We start from the raw sequence: 17,547 nt of genomic DNA on the forward strand, positions 1-17,547 counted from the left end.
GATTATTAAAATGGAGAGAATGAGTCTATGGAGTGCTCAGTTCTATACAGGACATATATACCACAACCTCTTCCCCAAAGTCAGGAATCTCAGAAGCGAGGATGGGAAGACTGAAAGAGCCAGAGGTAGTGCATGACTGCTGTGAAACAGTGTTTTCTGGACATGACAGGGCCATTTCACATATGAATGCACAGCAGCTGTGACTTCGTGCACAAGACTTGTACAGGATCAAGCCAGTTAAAACCCCAGCATGAATGGGGAAGGACTCACAAAGTCCCACTCCTAACTGAGGAGTTGTTGGCAACTAATGGCTGCTGAGGGAGGGGGAGTCAGTTTTCATTAGGGATGTAGTTCCTGAGAGCCTTCCAGTGCTCCAGTACACGACCCTACACTTATGCAAATATTGGCAGCACTAAGTAGATTTAGTGGGTTTAAAAAAAAATCATAAAGTAGCAAGAGGAAAGTGTTTGTGAGGATAGGGAAGGAGGGGGAGGGGAGGAAATGGGGATGGATTTGATCAAAACACATTATATTGCATGTATGAAATTCGTAAACAAAAAAGGACAAACGAGCTAAGTTGATGTTTACGATGAGTAGAAAAGGTAAATTTTGGGAGCATGTGACCTCACCTAAAGGTAAAGGTAGAGATCTGGAATGGTGCCGGGGTAAAGGATTGTGGTGTGCTGAGAAGGTGAGGAAGGGATGTGAACTTTCTTCTTACTCATTTCTAATTGTCTAATATTTCACTGAGTATGTAAATTCTTCAAAATCATCTGGGAAACATGTCACTCCTTCACAAAGAATCCTTACCGATCTTGATGGCATTTAAAGTCCAGAAACTGCTACATTCACAGTTTGGCTCTGCGGAGAGTTCCTTCACCACACGCTCCTTAGGTATCACATCTGTGCTGAGCACTGGAGGTTACCAAGATGGGCAATGCCTGGTCCATGATGGGGTGGAATCCACGGCAGAACACGGGTAAAAGGCCCAGAACTTGGAAAAAAGAGGCAGCAGCACCTGTGGCGATAGACCAGCTCTCTCACTTGACTCATAACTGGCTTTCTTTAGGGTTCATCTATTGGCTGTATAAAATGGCAGGTGTCATTCTTTAAATGTTAGATTTAGAAATAAGACTAGCTAATACAGCCAAGCAGGTTATCACTGGGGAAAGATAAGTCCCCTGAATACACACCCACCGGGGTACACAGATATCTCTTTTCTGGAGTTTCTGCTGAGCAATGTAGATTTGAGGACAAAGGGCAGGTGATGACTTTGAACCAAATTTTACCTTTCAACTGAAACCCAGGAAATAATGTGCGAGAGTGGAGGACGATGCAAAGTGCTATGTTGGACACTAAATTGCACTTCCTTTCCAACCAACTTCACGTTTCCAAAATGTTGATGCTACAAATGTTGGACGCCAAGCTTACCTGACGCTGGGAGCCCGCCTCGCACTGCCGAACTGGCTGGGCAGGCGACCTCCTGCACTCCTCCGGCAGGCAGTCCCCCGCGCGCACGCGCGCTCGCCAGGCGGCTTCAGAGCCTCGAGGTTTCAGTAGCGCGGTCTACAACTCCAGGGGGCGGGGCTGGGAGGCGCTCCCGACCACGTGACCGGAGCCAACATGGCGGCGCCCTGCAGTCTCTACCTGCTCTTCGGCCGAGGTAAGCGTCCCAGGACTGCTTCCCGAGGACCCGCTTGCCCCGTCGCTGTTCTGCGCGCCGGGGTTCCGAGACACTGGTCCATGCGCAGACCCGGCGCGGCAGCGCGCTTTCTGTCAGATCCACACTCACGGTGACACATTGGACACCGCAGAAACGCAGACACGTTGGTTCATTCCTTACTCTCCCAGACTAGGTCGCTGCGTGGTTAGTGCTTGAGATTTACCCGCGGTTGTCTGAAGTTTTCTTCCTCAGCTTTACTGGCGTAGTGTTACAAACATGTATACCAGCGGCGGAGCAGCAAAACCCGTGGCGACTGTGAAACGCGCCTGGATACTCAGTTGCCTTCTCTAGAGCTGTTCTGTTGGCATGTCTTTGTGAGAAACTTGCAAAAATGTGATTACTCTCTTGCAATGACCTAAGATAACAAATGATGTCTGGGTAATTCCAAATAGTAAGTGTTATCTTGAGTGTTGAGATTTTAGTTAAATACACAAATGCCTTTGCAGGTGACTGTTGAATTAAAAACAAGTTCTGATTCTTTGCTGGAAAGAACTTGGAAATTGATTGAAGGAAAGAGGAGCATTAAGGACGCGAGAGTGACTTAGGTGTCAGAAACACAGGAACGATCTTATGATGTAAATATTGTTTTCATAGTAATACCTAGCACTACGTGCCTTTCAAGTACATTGATACTGTGTTAAGCATCTCATATACAGTGCTACCTTTAAAAACCCAATGGATTGGGAGTTATTTGCTCTTTGCAGAGGGGAAAAGTGAAACTTCAAAGATAAAGTAACATGCCAAAGGTCACCTAGATGGTTAGAAGCAAAAATGCTTTTGAATACTAATTCTTTTAAAGACTCATTCCCAGGACTACATAGGATGGTCTGTCCATAGAAATTACTATGCAAAGTTCAAGTCATGGAAGGAAGGTGTTTTTAGAAAGTGTTGGTGGACAGATAGACTTCAGTATTTCAGTGTGTGTAGAGATGAGTAAGGAGCCATTGGAAGATTTGGTGAGGGGGTTTAAGAACAAACAATGTGGGAAGCATTTTCAACTGGTTGTATGGGAGAATGGTGGTCACCATAAGACTGCAGCCTTGTGAAAGGAGAGTCAGTATACGGAGCAAAGCCTAGGCTCTAGTCCAAACTCTATTTACAAGTTACTTTTCTATTTCCTTTTTTGACAAGAAATAATGTGATTAGACTTTGGATTTGTGCACTGCAGATAATGGTAAAAGGATCTAGGGAGATAAAGTGGAGGAGTCAAAAAACATATTTGGGTCTATATACATATGAATATATTTGTATGTATTTTACATGTATGCAAATATTATACAAAATTTCTTTGCAGATTGCAGATACGGCATAATAATCCTTTCGTTCCTTGTCACTTACAATTTTGGCAAGTACTGACTTAGATTTTAGAAAAAGCTACCATGGGGAAACTAGGCTGTTAATGGTCCCTATAACAAATCCCACCATATCCAACAGTCCTGTAACACAAGAGGGATCTTCTGATTAGAAAAAGAAGGGAGGGGGATGGAGAGATGGCTCAGCTGTTAAGAGCACTGACTGCTTTTGCAGAGGACCTGGGTTTGATTCCCAGCACCCACATGGCGGCTATGAACCATCCTTAACTCCAGTTCCAGGGGAACCTGAAGCCCTCTTCTGACCTCCCCGACATTGCACGACATGGGCGCACTCACATACTTGCAGGCAATACACTCATACACATAAAATAAAAATAATAAAATATTTTTTAAAAAAGAAAAAGAAGGGAAATTTTGTCATTAGGAAAAGATTTTAATGATAGGGAAAGGCCCTTTTCTGGACTTTACTTACCTAGTTTTGGAGACAGGCTTTCCTACCACCTGCTCTCCACCCATCCCGTAAAACGAGGGGCAAATTCGTAGATTATTCTTTCCACTTTTTCTCCCCTTTATTCATCTACAGTGATATAAATCCATCGCAAGTCTTTACGTACCCAGATCCATCTCTTGGAATCAAAAGGGAAGGTACCTAGAGCCTTTTAGGCTCAGACAGAACTATTCTGAGGTTAGCACTAGCAGAAAACCATCCAGAGTGCAGAATTTCTACCCAGGCTCTAGGAGCTCTCTCTCCTAGCTTAGCCTCTCATTTCCAAAGCCCACTTTATTAAAATACTGTTCTAGCTCCTGGAGCCACTGTGCAAGGCCCTTTGCTTGGTGGGTGTAGAAGGCAAGTAAGGTTCACATTTTCTTCTTTACTTCTTTACACCCTTGTATGAGCTAATTTCCCCTGGGTTACCTCTTGTCTGATTTTCTTAGTCTTTCACTAGGGTCTTCTGTCAAGTTTCTCCTGATTATCTTCCCTGCTGAAATGAGAGCTCCTGACAGGCAAGGGTCTTACCTTCTTCATCTTTGTCTCCCCACAGCCTGCAGCACATTGTCTATGCATAGTACATACTCAGTTTCATAACAGAAAGAAAAACCTTCAAACCGCAACTTCATATGGAAATATTTGTGCATAAAATTACATGGTAGGCCTAGTGAGTAACTTATTCCTAAATATTAGTTGTCTTTAAATGACAGGCTAAGATTGTAACTTTCTTCCTGTTTATCTTCCCCTCCCTCCATTTTCCACAAGGAATAATTGAAGGCAGTTTTACTTCACCATGGGGGGGGGCTATAAGAATTTCATTTCAAATAATTTGAACATTGAATTGGACTTTTGGAGATAATTAGAAGATATTAGACTGTGAAAGGTAAAAATAAATAAATAAATAATAAATAAATGCATGAGGTTTAAGCAGTATACCTACAGAAGAGATGAGGTGCAGGAAGCTAATGGAAGTAAATCTTTGGACCTAAACACCCTCCCATTGTTCTGCCATGTGGAAGAAGCTGAAGCTGTGAGGGGAGAGGGAGAAGAGTCTACAAGACTAGCAGAGGGCGTAAGATAAAAGGCTCAGTTGGAAATTATGCAAAATAGTTTGGTTTCTCCAGAGAGAGGACTGTATGGCAGTCTGTATCATGTGTAAAGTATGTATGCCTTTTACCAAATGATTTTGCTTTAAGAGTCAATCGGAGAGCCATGCGTGGTGGCACATGCCTTTAATCCCAGCACTTGGGAGGCAGAGGCAGGTGGATCTCTGTGAATTTGAGACCAGCCTGGTCTACATAGTGAATTCCAGGCCAGCTAAGGCCGTAGGGAGATCCTGTCTCAAAAAGACCAAAAAAATGTTTATCCTAAGCGAACAATAGGATGATTATACAAAGATGTATAAACAATACTGTAACTTTATAATTATGATAATTGGGAAATATTGTACAAAATATGAAATGCTTGTTAGTAAGAGAATGGCTTCATGACAATGGTTCATCTGTGCAATGCAGTGCTAATTAACCACTAAAAAAGATGATGTAGGTATAGTGCACATTTATAGTCATTGACATATACTGAAAAAAAGAGAGGCTCTATTAATTACTCTTCTAATTACTATAAGAAAATACCTGACAAAAGCAATGTAAAGTAGCAAAGGTTTATTGTGGCTCACAGTTTGAGGGTACAGTCCATCATGGTGGGAAGGCATAGGGGCAGGAGTGTGAGGCATTTGATCACATTGCATCCGTATTCAGGAAGCAGAGAGGGGTGGTGCTCAACTTGCTTTCTCCTTTTAAACTTGTTATTCAGTCCAGGACTCCGGCCCATGGAATAGTTCTGCTCACATTCACAGTAGGTCTTCCCTCATTTAAATCTTTCTGGAAACTCCCTCACAGATACACCCAGAGGTGTGTCTCCTAGGTGATTCTAAATTCAGGCAAATTGACAATAAAGATGAACTGACACAGAGGGTGAAATTATATATCAGTATTTCTTTGTTTACATATGTACATAAAAGGAAGATATTTTGGAGCTGGGGGTGCAACTCAGTTGGTAAAGTACTTGCCTAGTATATGCAAGGTCCTGGATTTGATCTCATTGAAATTTTAAGATTTCTGGGTGTAGTATAAAGCATTCAGATCCTCAGTGATACAGGCTATACAGTCCTTTAAAAAAGAGAAGGATGGGGCCGGAGAGATGGCTCAGCGGTTAAGAACACTGGTTGTTCTTGCAGAAGACCCGGATTCGAATCCCAGCACCCACATGGCAGCTAACAACTGTCCATAACTCCAGTCCCAGGAGATCCGACAGCATCTTCTGACCACCGTGGGCATTGCATGACATGGGTGAACTTACCTACATGCAGCAATACATGCATACACATAAAATAAAAAAATAAATAAAATTTTTTTAAAAATAAAAAAAAGAGAGAAGGATATTTGAAATGGTGTTTATCCAAAAATTTGTAATTGTTATTTCTAGATGATAGGCTTGGACTTCATTTTACTATATTTATACTTAATGCAATCTCTTTGTGAAATAGGATAACAATGTATTTGTGTGTAGCTATATAACATACAGAGAATGGTGTACACTGCTCACAGTTTTTGTGAAATAAAATATTCACAATTTTTATGAAATGCCTACATTCTCCAAGTGTTAGAAATCTGTGAAAATGTGGAGTGTCTGTTATATCTCTCAGGGAACTTGGCAAAGATGGGTGAAGAATTATGTGTATGCAGAGCACCATTTGAAGAGCGTCTTGTTTTATACATGGAACAACTTGTTTTTGTGGAGATTGAATTTGCTTTTTTTTAGCCTTTGAATATGAAAAATTTCAAACATACACAAGAGAAAATAGAGGGCTGGAGAGGCGGTTCAGCACCCAGGTTCGGTTCCCAATCTCCACATGGCAGCTAAAAACTATCCATGATTCCAGTTCCAGGGGATCCAACACTCTCTTCTGACCTCTGTGGGCACTGCACGACATGGGTACACTTACATATATGTAGGCAATATACTCATACACATAAGTAAAATATTTTTTAAAAAAGAAAATGCCCCACAGACAGACCCACTGTCTGATGGAGGTCATTTCTCAGTCGAGGTTTCCTCTTCCCAGATGTGTCAAGTTGACAACTGAAGCCAACCAGGACATCCTGGTTTTAGGTTCCATCCATGTTGTACTTATTTTTAGAATTTCCATTTGGCTGTTTGTTTTGTTGGTTTAAAGATACAATCTCATGTAGTTCAAGCTGTCCTTGAACTCCTGATTCTCCTACCTCTATGCTGAGATCAGAGGTGTAAACCACCAAACTGGGCATTTTTTTTTTAAATCTATTTCTCCGTTGAGATTTCCCAGCCATTCACTTATTAGATCTATCCGTTCCTTTAAGTTCTTGAACATACTTAAAAAAATTATGCATATGTGTGTAGGTCTGTGTGTGGATATGTACATGTGAGTATGGGTGCCCTCAGAGGCCAAAGAGGTTAGATCCCCTGGAGTTGGAGTTAAAAGTAGTTGTGAGCTGCCTTATATGGCTGCTGGGAACTGAACTCAGATCCTCTGGAAGAACAGCAAGTGCTCTTAAGTGCTGAATCATTTCTCGAGTCCCTGAACATACATAACAGCTATTATATATATTTTAATTTTATTTATTTTTGTATTTTATTTTATGTGTATGAATGTACTGCCTACATGTATGTAAGTGCACCCACCTTGTGCAATGCCTATGGAGGACAGAAGAGGGCATTGGATCCCTTGGAACTGGAGTTACTGACAGTTGTTAGCTGCCACGTGGGTGCTAGGAATTGAACCCAGCTCCTCTGCAAGACTAGCCAGTGTTTGAAACCACTGAGCCATCTCTCTAGCCCCCAATAGCTATTATATTTTATATTATGAGACAATATCTTATGTAGGATTGCATTGAATTTCTGCTCCTTTTGCCACAGTTGCAAGTTTTCCAAAGCAGAAATCTGAGGCTGATGTGGTCTCACCTTGTGTGTTATTTTCTCTTAGGGCTCACTGTCCAGCATTGTCCCAACATGCAGTGCCAACAACCAGTTGGTCTACATGTTTGATCTGGTTGCTTAAGGCGGGAAAGAATTTCTGTAGCAGTTATGCCGACATGGAGAGGAGAGATTGTTTTGTTTTTAGACAGGGTCTCATGTATTCTAGACTAATGGAGAACTCACTATATAGCTGGGGATAACCTTGAACTTCTGATTCTCCTGCCTCTTCTGATACCACCTCCCAAGTGATATCTTATAACTGTATTCTACTGGGATACTTAAAATTTTCCTTTGTAAATTGACAGATCCAGAGCCTCCCTTGATGTAGGTGAGTATTCTATTGTATGTCTGGCAAACACCAGAAGATGGCATCAGATCCCCTGGAACTAGAGTTTTGGATGGTTGTTAGCTACTCAGTGGGCGCTAGGAACCAAACCCAGATGCTCTGCAAGAGCAGCCAGTACTTTAACCACTGAACCCTCCAGCCCCCTACTGTATTTTTAAATGTTTAGAGTGTGTGTGTGTGTGTGTGTGTGTGTGTGTGTGTGTGTGTATGACGGCACATGTGTAGAGGTCAGGGGACAACTTGCAGGAGTTGGTTTTCTTCTTCCACCATATTAGTTCTGGAGATCAAACTCAAGTTATCAGGCTTGATGAAAAGCACCTTTACCTGCTGAGATCTCATTGACTCCCTGTATTTTGGTTTTTGTTATTGTTGTTTCGGTAGGAGGACAGGGAAATGGAACTTCATAGGTATGTATGGTCTAGATGTATGGCCTGGAACTCCTTCTGACAACCAAACTGGCCTTGAACTTGCAGTGATTCTCTTGCCTCTGCCTTCCAAGTGCTGGGTTTACAGGTATATGCAAAATGCCCAGTTCAAATGGTAATATTTTTTATTTTATTTTATTAGTAGTAGTATGCATTTGTGTGAGTGTGAATGTGTGTGTGTGTGTGTGTGTGTGTGTGTGTGTGTGTGTGTGTGTAATGGGTGGAGGGGATGTGCCATGCTGCACACGTAGAGGTCAGTGGACAACTTTCTAGAGTCCGTTCTCTCCTTCCACTATGAGTTCTGGGACTCAAACTCTGATTGCTCAGAAAACACATTTACCTGCTGAGTCATCTTACCAGCCTTCCAAATGGTAATTTTGTTTTCTTTTATTGAGACAGCATCTCACTGTACAGTTCTGCCAAATGATAATTTTTAGGATTGAATTATTATTTTATCATTTATCAGAAAAGATTTACAAAGACAAATCTTATCAAATATTCAATTTCTCTGATATACCCTGTCCTGGCAAGAAAAGTGAATCAGTTTGGTCTCTATTTAACCAATTTAAAAAACAGCAGATTTGGGATTGGAAAGATGGTTCAGTAGTTAAGAGCACTGGCTGCTCTTGAAGAGAACCTGGGTTTGGTACCCAGCATCCACATGGCAACAAACAACCATCTGTAACTCTAGTTCCAGGGGATCCAACACTCTTCTGGCCTCCACAGGCACTGCATAACATGGGTGTACTTACATACATGCAGGCAAACACTGTTTCACATTAAATAAATATAAATTAATTAATTTAAAAATATGTAGCAAATTTAGGGCTGGAGAGATGGCTCCGTGAGTAAGACTATTTGCTGCCATGGTGGTGCAATGCCATGTTACATCAATGCCTGAAAAAAACAGCCTGACTCTTAGCATCCATTTCAACCAAGCGTTGGATCCAAATTGTTCTGCGAACTTGTTCCTTTAGATTTCTCCCAGATCTATGCTCTCAAACAAAGGCTTTGCTCTTTCTTTATTGAAACCATATATCCAGCATGCAACAGGGAAGGAAAAGAGAAACTGTCTTATCAGATTATGTCCCTTCTGACCCTTACTGACAGAACAGCACACATAACCACAAACAGATGTTATCAGTCTAATCCCACCTGTTGTTTACAACATAAATGAGATAATGCAGTGCTTCCAACAAATAGTCACACTTTGTGATTTTTATAACACCTACATACATACATATATACATACACACATTATTCTAGGTTAATGGCAAGGAAGGGTCATGAAGGAGTAAAGCCATATGTTTAGGTTACAAGAAGAGCCTAAGACCTGGGAAGATGGTTTACATTGTTGCATGCTGAGAGAGTGTCCTAGAAGTCATTCCCACAGCTGCTCTTGCAGTTAGGTTCCCAGTATCCATCTTAGGTAGTTCATAACCCCCTGTAACTCTAACTCCAGAGGATCTGATGCCCTTTTCTGAATTCTGATGACACCTGCACTCATGTGAACATACCCACACACAGATACACACCTATACAATAATTTTAAATAAATAAATAAATCTTTTAAAATAAATTTAAAATAGGAAATTTGTCATCCAAAAGTGACCTCTTTGTTTATATTTAGAATCATTATATGAATTGACTTTTAATTGTGAATCTATTTCTTTAATTTTCTGAAAGTACAGTAAAATATCATGAAATATTTAAATGAAATTCTGAGGCAGAATTTCCAGGCTCAGATTATAAGAATGAAAGTTATTGGGTTGGGGATATGGCTTAGTTAATAAAGCATGGAGACCTGGATTTGAGCCCCTCAGCACTCTCGTTAAAAAAAGCCAGGCTCCACAGCACCCATAATCCTCATAATAGGGAGGCAGAGGCAGGTAGATCCCTGGGTTACTGGGATCAGTCACCCAAATCAACAAGCTCCAAGTTCAGTGAGAGACCCTGTCTCAAAAATAAGGTGGATTATGATTGAGGAAGACGTTCCACATTGACCTTTGGCCTCCACAAACACACATACACATATACACAAACACACACACACACACGCATGCATACACGCACGCACGCATGCATACACGCACGCACGCATGCATGTGCATAAAAGCTATTGACAGTAGATTTAAAAAATGGAATTTAGGAAATTCTTCCTATAACTTATGTTATAGATTGTAGGGTAAGAGAGGATTGACCCTCCTCCAAATCTGCTACAGTTGGGCCTCGGGGTATCAGGCATTCATATTATAGCAGAATGCTTATTTCTGAAAATAGTGAAATATCAGACCTTGTGCCTCTGTATTCATAAGGTGATTGTATACAAGACAAAATGCACCTGGGGAAAGATAATGGTTTTGATTCCTGCCTCTACAACTAAATTTCTCCTCAATTTTACCTAAAACTACTCTAAAAAAAATTAATTACATTTTTTATTTATTTTGTGTGCATGGTTGGGGGCTGGGGAAGCCTGCCACAGCAAGTATATAGAAGCCAGAGGATAACTTGGTGGAATCAGTTCTCTCCACTGTGGTCTTGGGGATCAAACTCAGGCTGTCAGGTTTGGCAGCAGGTTATCTGTTAAGCCAGCTTATCAACAAAAATGAAAATGTTTTTTTAAAAAAATCACAAAGACCCTACAAGCACCTTTTCTTCCTCTCCTCTGATATTCCTCATAATTCTCTGTTCTCTAATGGTTGCAGCTGCTGTGCAAACCAGCTCCCATGGGGGACATGGACCCCTATAGGGGGCTAAGTATGAAGAATCTTGATATGGTAAGGGTCTTTTTCTGAATGCAGTAGGAGGTTTCCCTAATATAGGCAATTTTTGTGTATATCAGTAACTTCCCGAGGTTAAGCATACATGGCTTTCATTAATTTCTCATGGTAAAATGTACTTTTTTGAAAAAAAAATGGAGCATCAAAATTCTTTGTTCTTCCCCTCAAGCAATGAATCTGTGGCATCTAGACAGTCTTGAGGCAACTTCCACACAGGAGCATGGGGAAGTAATACTGTATGATTTGGGAGGCTGTCAAAACAGAGGATGCTGCAGCCTTTGACTTATTCTATACCCTCGTGCTCAGAGCACAAGCTGCTTTATTGCAAACCTAACTAGCATGTTGTTAGCATGCTGTGAGAAAGCCAGTCTGCTATGGGAAAGCCCAGTCTGTGGACAGGCCAGGTGAAAGGGCTCCAATGAGGCATCCTCCCTTTGAGTCATCCCATCCCAGGTCCCAGACATGAGTGCACAAGTCTTCCGATGGTCTAACTCCCAGTCATTTTGTCACCACCAGCCTGCAAGTCTCCTTGACTGAAGACCTTTCTATCAGGCAGCCACTGACATTCATTTCTAAATTCTTTTTTTTTTAAATTATTTTATGTGAGCTCTGGAAATCAAACCTGAGTCCTCTGTTGGTCTCTTAACTGCTGAACCATCTCTCCAGACCCCCATTTCTGAATTCTTGGCCCACATAATCCATGAATATGACAAAGTGTGTTTTTTTTCCACACTATTACATTTTGGTAATTTGTTATGCAGCATTAGCGTCTAGAACAAATACATTCTATCTAATAGCAGAACTGTTTTTCAATGAAAAAACTTAAGAACCATTCTTAGCAAGCTCGTATAGGCTCCAAACCTCAAGTTACCACTCATAAGGTATAGCTTCTTACTAAGTGCTTATTTATTTACGATAATCCAGATGAAGTTTGACATTCAGAAGTCATTTTCATCATAAATGGTGTTGCTTGTATCATGACTGACATTACACCTTTACCAGGTTTCCAGGGAAACTGAAGTAGAAGGTTAACCCAGGACAAATTTGTCCATAGAGAAGAGTCCGTTGGGAAAAGCAAGGCAGCAATATTAACATTGGGCAAATTATGAGAAGTAGCTTGAAGACTATGTCAGACTTGCCAGCCCTTTACTGATGTCATAAGGCTCATGGCTCTAAACAATATCCATTAAGCTGTGTATAATATATACACGGGAATCTCATGTGTATATCCTAAGCCAAACTTTTCTCCTAAATTTGAGACTCATGCTTCCACTGCCTACTGAACATTTTCATTCAGTAGACACCTCAAAATCAATATGTCTAGATCTCCAAAACTAAATCTGTACTCCTCCTTCCCCATCAAATGTGCTTCGCTCAGAAGACTTTCTCACGCTAGTTGATGGTAAATCTTGTTTTGTTTTTCTGTTAGGGTCTGGCTATGCAGTTCAGGTTGGCCTCAAACTTGTGATCCTCCTGCCTCAGCCTCCTGAGTACTAAGATTAATCATGTGCCATGATGTCCAGCTTAGTTGATGGCAATTTTTTTTTTTTTTTGGTCTTTTTGAGACAGGGTTTTCCTGTAGCCCCAGCTGGCCTCGAACTCACAGAGATCCATCTGCCTCTGCCTCCCAAGTGCTAGAATTAAAGGTGTGTGCCACCACGCCCGGCTGATGGCAATGTTTTAAAAACAAATTTTTGACATACAATCTATATACCCTACAATTCAATCATTCATTTAAAAGTATACAGTGTGACTTCACTTTTGTGTGATGCATGCATGTGTGTGCATATGTGTGCAGGTGTGCTTGCTCGAGTAGGTGTATGGCAGCTAGAGGTCTACATTGGGAGTCTTCCTTTACTGTTCTCTGCCTTTATAAAAAGTTTGTTTGTTTGTGGATGGATGGATGGATGGATGGATGGATGGATGGATGGATGGTATGTGTGTATGTATGTAATGTGCCTGCTTGAGTTTATGTGCACCATGTGTATTCAGTGTCCACAGTCAGAGACATTGAATTCCCTGGAATTAGAGTTCCAAGTGGTATAAGTTGCCTGATGTGGGTGCTGGGAACTAACGTGGGTCCTCTGGAAGAGCAGTAAGCCTCTTAATGACTGAGCCATCTCTCTAGTGCCTCTGCCTTATTTTTTTGGAGACAGAGTCTCTCACTGAACCTGAAGTGCTCTGGTTCAGTGACCAGTGAGCTCCTGGGATCCTCCTGTGTCTATCCCCGTGGCCCCACCCCCAGCACTAGCTTTACAGCCATGTACTGAAGTGCCCAGCTTGTGTGCTGGGGATCAGACTTATGTCCTCATGCTTGGACAGCAAGTACTTTACCTGCTAAGCCATCTCCTCAGCCCTAATGTGATAATTTGTAGGTAGTAATTTTGTCCTGTCAACCTCTCAGACCATCAGCCTTCCAATCACTGTCAGTTTTCTCACTCAGTCTATTGAGAAATTCTTTTGGACCTACCTTTAAGATATACCCAGAGCCTGGCATGGTAGTGCACACCTTTAAATCCCAGTACATAGGAAGCAGAGGCAGGCGGATCTCAGTGAGATGGAGGCCAGTCTGGTCTACATAGTAAGTTCCAGGCTAGCTGAGGCTAGAGGGAGACCTTGTCTGAGGGGAAAAAAAAAAGATACACCCAGAAACCAACTCTTTTTTCTTCTCTCCCTTGGTTACCACCCAATTTTATTCAGTATGCCTTACTTGACCTTATACTGCTGGTCTCTCTGCCTCTATCCTTGCCCTCCCTCTATACTCCGTTAGTCAGCTGCCTGACTGATCTTTTAAAAATGTAGATCAGATCATGTCATTCTTCTGCTTAAAACCCTCAGAGTAAAAGCCAAATCTTGAAAATGTCCTAGAAGGCACTCCTCACAGCACTTAGCACTTCTCCGGACACCGTATGATTTAGTTCTTTGTCATGATTGTCTGTTGTCAGTCTCCTCCACTAGAGTGTAAGACCTTATGAGGATTTTTGTTTCTTTTGTTCTCACCTGATGTGTGTCAAGCACCTGACACATAAGACTCAGTGAAGATTTTTTTTTTTGAATGAGTGAGTGGAAAGTGACTAGTTAATGATGCTACAATAAAGTTATTAATAATGAATCAAATAATGTGCTGAGGATACATAAAGCAAGAACTGTTAGAAATAAAAGGAAAATGGCTAAAAATCACAGTCATACTGAGAAACTTTAATATACCTCTAAGAATTTGACAAGTAGACATAAGATTATTGAAGTTCAGAATGTTATAATTAGTAAGTTTGATTTAATATTAAATTTGATTCTTTGGATTTAAGATTACTTTTTTTTTACAAATACATGTAGCAATAGTAAAACTAAAATATATGAAATAGGATAAAACTTGATATACTATGCCATTATAAGCCTTAATAGTTGTATAAAGAAGAAATTACAAACTACATTGTCTAACCACAAAGCAGTAATGCAGAAATTAATGGGAAGAGAGAGAAGGTTTGGTTTGAGTGTCGTGGAAACCCAAAAGCAACCTAGATAGTGGGGGATTCTAGTAACATTGACCTAGACTTGAAATATATGATTCTGTTCTCCATAGTTCCCAGTCTTTGAGGAGAACCAGACTTGTAACTCAGTTACTGAGGCAGGAACAACTGATACACAGATGGATATAAGTGATTGGTGCAGTGGACTATCCAGTAGAGACTGAGAAGTCAGCACCACAGAGGAGGCCTGGGTCTCAGCCCTCCAGGGCAGAATTGGTCAGAGGAGGAAGAGAGACAGACCACCTCTGTGCAAAGGCAGAGAGAACTGTGAGAGCCTCTGTGACCCTTTGGGATCTCTGCTAGATTACATGGCATGCAGGTTAGGTAAGAGCTACGAAGTAGTGAGAGAAGAGGTTGGTGAAGCCACTTTGACAGTGAAATATATAGGACCTGATGACCACCTGAGTGGGCAGCTGAAGTGTGAGTGTGAGAATGGTGGAAGACAGGGAGACTGTTCTCCGAGGGTTGGAAGAAATGATAGATGTCACCACAGGTAGGTTTTTCAGGTAGGAGAGGGGACAGAAAATTGAAGAAGCCCCTTGTCTTTATTGACTTCGACTTTCTATCCATTGTTTCAGTGATTAGAGATGAGATGAGGTAGAGGATTGGGAAATAGTAGAAAAAACTGACAATGAGTAAGGAGGATGGCCCAACAGAATTGACCCAGCTGAAATGACAGTGTAGGCCTAGTGGCCCCCCCGTGATAGTGTGTGATTTTCTCCAAATGTGTATTGTCTTGTGTATGTTGCAGTGGAGGTGGATGGGCTGGGCCTATTTATCCATATGTCTTTAATCACAGCACTTGGGAGGCAGAAGCAGGTGGATCTCTGTGAGTTCAAGGCCAGCCTGGTCTACATAGTGAGTTCCAAGCCAGCCCAGGGTTACATAATGAGACCCTGTCTTAAGAAAGAAAATTGATGGGCATGGTGGCACACACCTGTAGTCCCAGCACTTAGGAGGTAGAGACAGGCAGATCTCTGTGAGTTCAAGGCCAGCCTGGTCTACATAGTGAGTTCTGGGCCAGCTGAAGTTACAGGGAGACCCTGTTTCAAAAAGACCCCCCACCAAAAAAGTATGAAGGTGAAGAGTTAGATTGAATGGGATTTTCCAATGAATATTCTAGGAAGAACAACAGAAAAGAAGCATAAGTTTGGCAAGATGGAGAGGAATTAGAGAGTCTAGCCTAGGCTACAGGCTCATAAGAACAGAAACTTTTTTGTATAGAGCCACAGTGATTATATGGATGAATAACCTGGGAGTAGAGGAAGTCGAAAGAGAAGAAGCCAATAGTGTGAAGGAAAAAATCATCCAAAGATGAGAATAACCAAAGAACCAGAGTATAAGAAGGAGCAGACTGGATGCAGAGGTGAAGGCCTGGGATTTCATCATGAAGGTGGCTTCTGGACTGGGCTCAACAGGTGTGAGTTTAATTGGAGAAGGACACCCCATAGTCTCATGTATATGACAGTGCAGCATGGTGTTGTAGTGCTCAGGCAATAGAGAGAGGGAGGATAATTGGGAGCTGAAGCTCTCACTTCACAGAAGAAATGAGATTTGAACTATCTTGAAGGATGGGTAAAGTAGCCAGCAGAGGGGTTTTTTTTGAAACAGGATCTCCTTGTAGTTCCAGCTGGCTTGGAACTTGCTATATAGACCAGGCTGGCCTCCATCTCACAGAGATCTGCCTGCTTCTGCCTCCCAAGTGCTGGATTTAAAAGCATTTGCCACCATACCCTGCTCTTGTTTTGTTTTTTGAGAGAGGGTCTCACTATTGAGCCCAGGCTGGCCTTGAACTTGTGATTCTCCTGCCTCATCCTCCTGAGTTGCTGGGATTACAGGTATGCACCACCAGATCTGCCTCTTTCTTTGTGTGTGTGTGTGTGTGTGTGTGTGTGTGTGTGTGTGTGTGTGTAGCTCTGTAGCCCTACATGTGGAAACATGCATGTGTATATATGCTTATAGAGGCCGGAGGTTGATGTTGGGTGTCTTCCTTACTTGTTCTTCACATTATTTTTGAGACAGGATCTCTTCCTGAACCTAGAGCTCACCGACTTGGCTAGGATAGTTAGCCGACGTGCTCTAGGAATCTTCCTATCTCTACATCCTCAGCACTGTGATGACAGATGCACCATGATGCCCAGCTTGTGGTTGTTAGGATCTGAACTCAGGTTCTTATACTTGTGCAGCAAATACTTTACTAAGTGAACCATCTCCTCAGCCCTTGCTTTGTTTATTAAATTTTTTGATTTATTTTTATTTTATGTGTAAGAATGTTTTGCCTGCATGTATGTAAGTGTACCTATGTCATGCAGTGCCTGTGGAGTCGAGTAAAGGGTATCAGATCCCCTGAAACTAGAGTTATGGATGGTTGGTTGCTAGCTGCCATGTGGGTGCTGACAACCAAACTGGAGTTCTGTGCAAGAGCAGCCAGTGCTCTTAGTCACTGAATCATCTCTCCAGTCCATTGTTTTGTTTTTTAAATAGAGATCTGGCCATATTTAGAAGCAGGGAAAGGGAAAGAAACTGGTAAGGAAGCAGGGCCACTGAAAATCCTGGGGATCAGGAGGCTTTCTAGAGAGAACAGACATGAATGAGGTAAGGAAGAACAGAAGAAAGCTCCCAGGAATCTGAGAGGGAGCCTCTCTACCTCTGAAACAGTAAAGAAGGAATGGGAGTTTCTTTTCCTAGGGGAAAATGAGCTTTCCAACTATTATTTCTGATCATAAAAGTAATATGAAGGGTAGAGGTACATATAGGTAGCTCGGTGAAAGGGTACTTTACTCGCTATCATGTATGAAGCCCTGGATTCAATCCCCAGTACCACCAAAAATAAAATTAAATTTAAAAAATTAAAAAGTAGTATGAGGCCAGCTATGAACAATAACGAAAGATGCAGGTTCTCAAGTTGGATTGCTTAGGTCTGCACCCT

At 41.7% G+C, this 17,547-nt stretch overlaps 1 protein-coding gene across 6 annotated transcripts in view; it reads left to right on the forward strand.

Annotated features, from left to right (window-relative positions):
- The first annotated feature begins 1,590 nt into the window (after positions 1-1,590).
- Metap1d (methionyl aminopeptidase type 1D, mitochondrial) overlaps positions 1,591-17,547 on the forward strand; it is a 92,846-nt gene continuing 76,889 nt past the window's right edge. For 3 of the 6 annotated variants that reach the window (XM_029557281.1, XM_029557282.1, XM_029557283.1), the window contains exon 1: positions 1,606-1,663. Coding sequence is in view for 1 of the 6 variants with exons in the window: in XM_008855261.2 (XP_008853483.1) it covers positions 1,624-1,663 (40 nt within the window). In the remaining 5 variants the exon portion in view is untranslated. Of the gene's footprint in view, positions 1,664-17,547 lie in introns of all 6 variants that reach the window. The other 3 variants (XM_008855261.2, XM_029557284.1, XM_029557286.1) reach the window with 3 other exon arrangements.

This window comes from Nannospalax galili, unplaced genomic scaffold (genome assembly GCF_000622305.1).
Source record: "Nannospalax galili isolate Female #2095 unplaced genomic scaffold, S.galili_v1.0 scaffold346, whole genome shotgun sequence".
Classification (NCBI taxonomy): Eukaryota; Metazoa; Chordata; class Mammalia; order Rodentia; family Spalacidae; genus Nannospalax; species Nannospalax galili.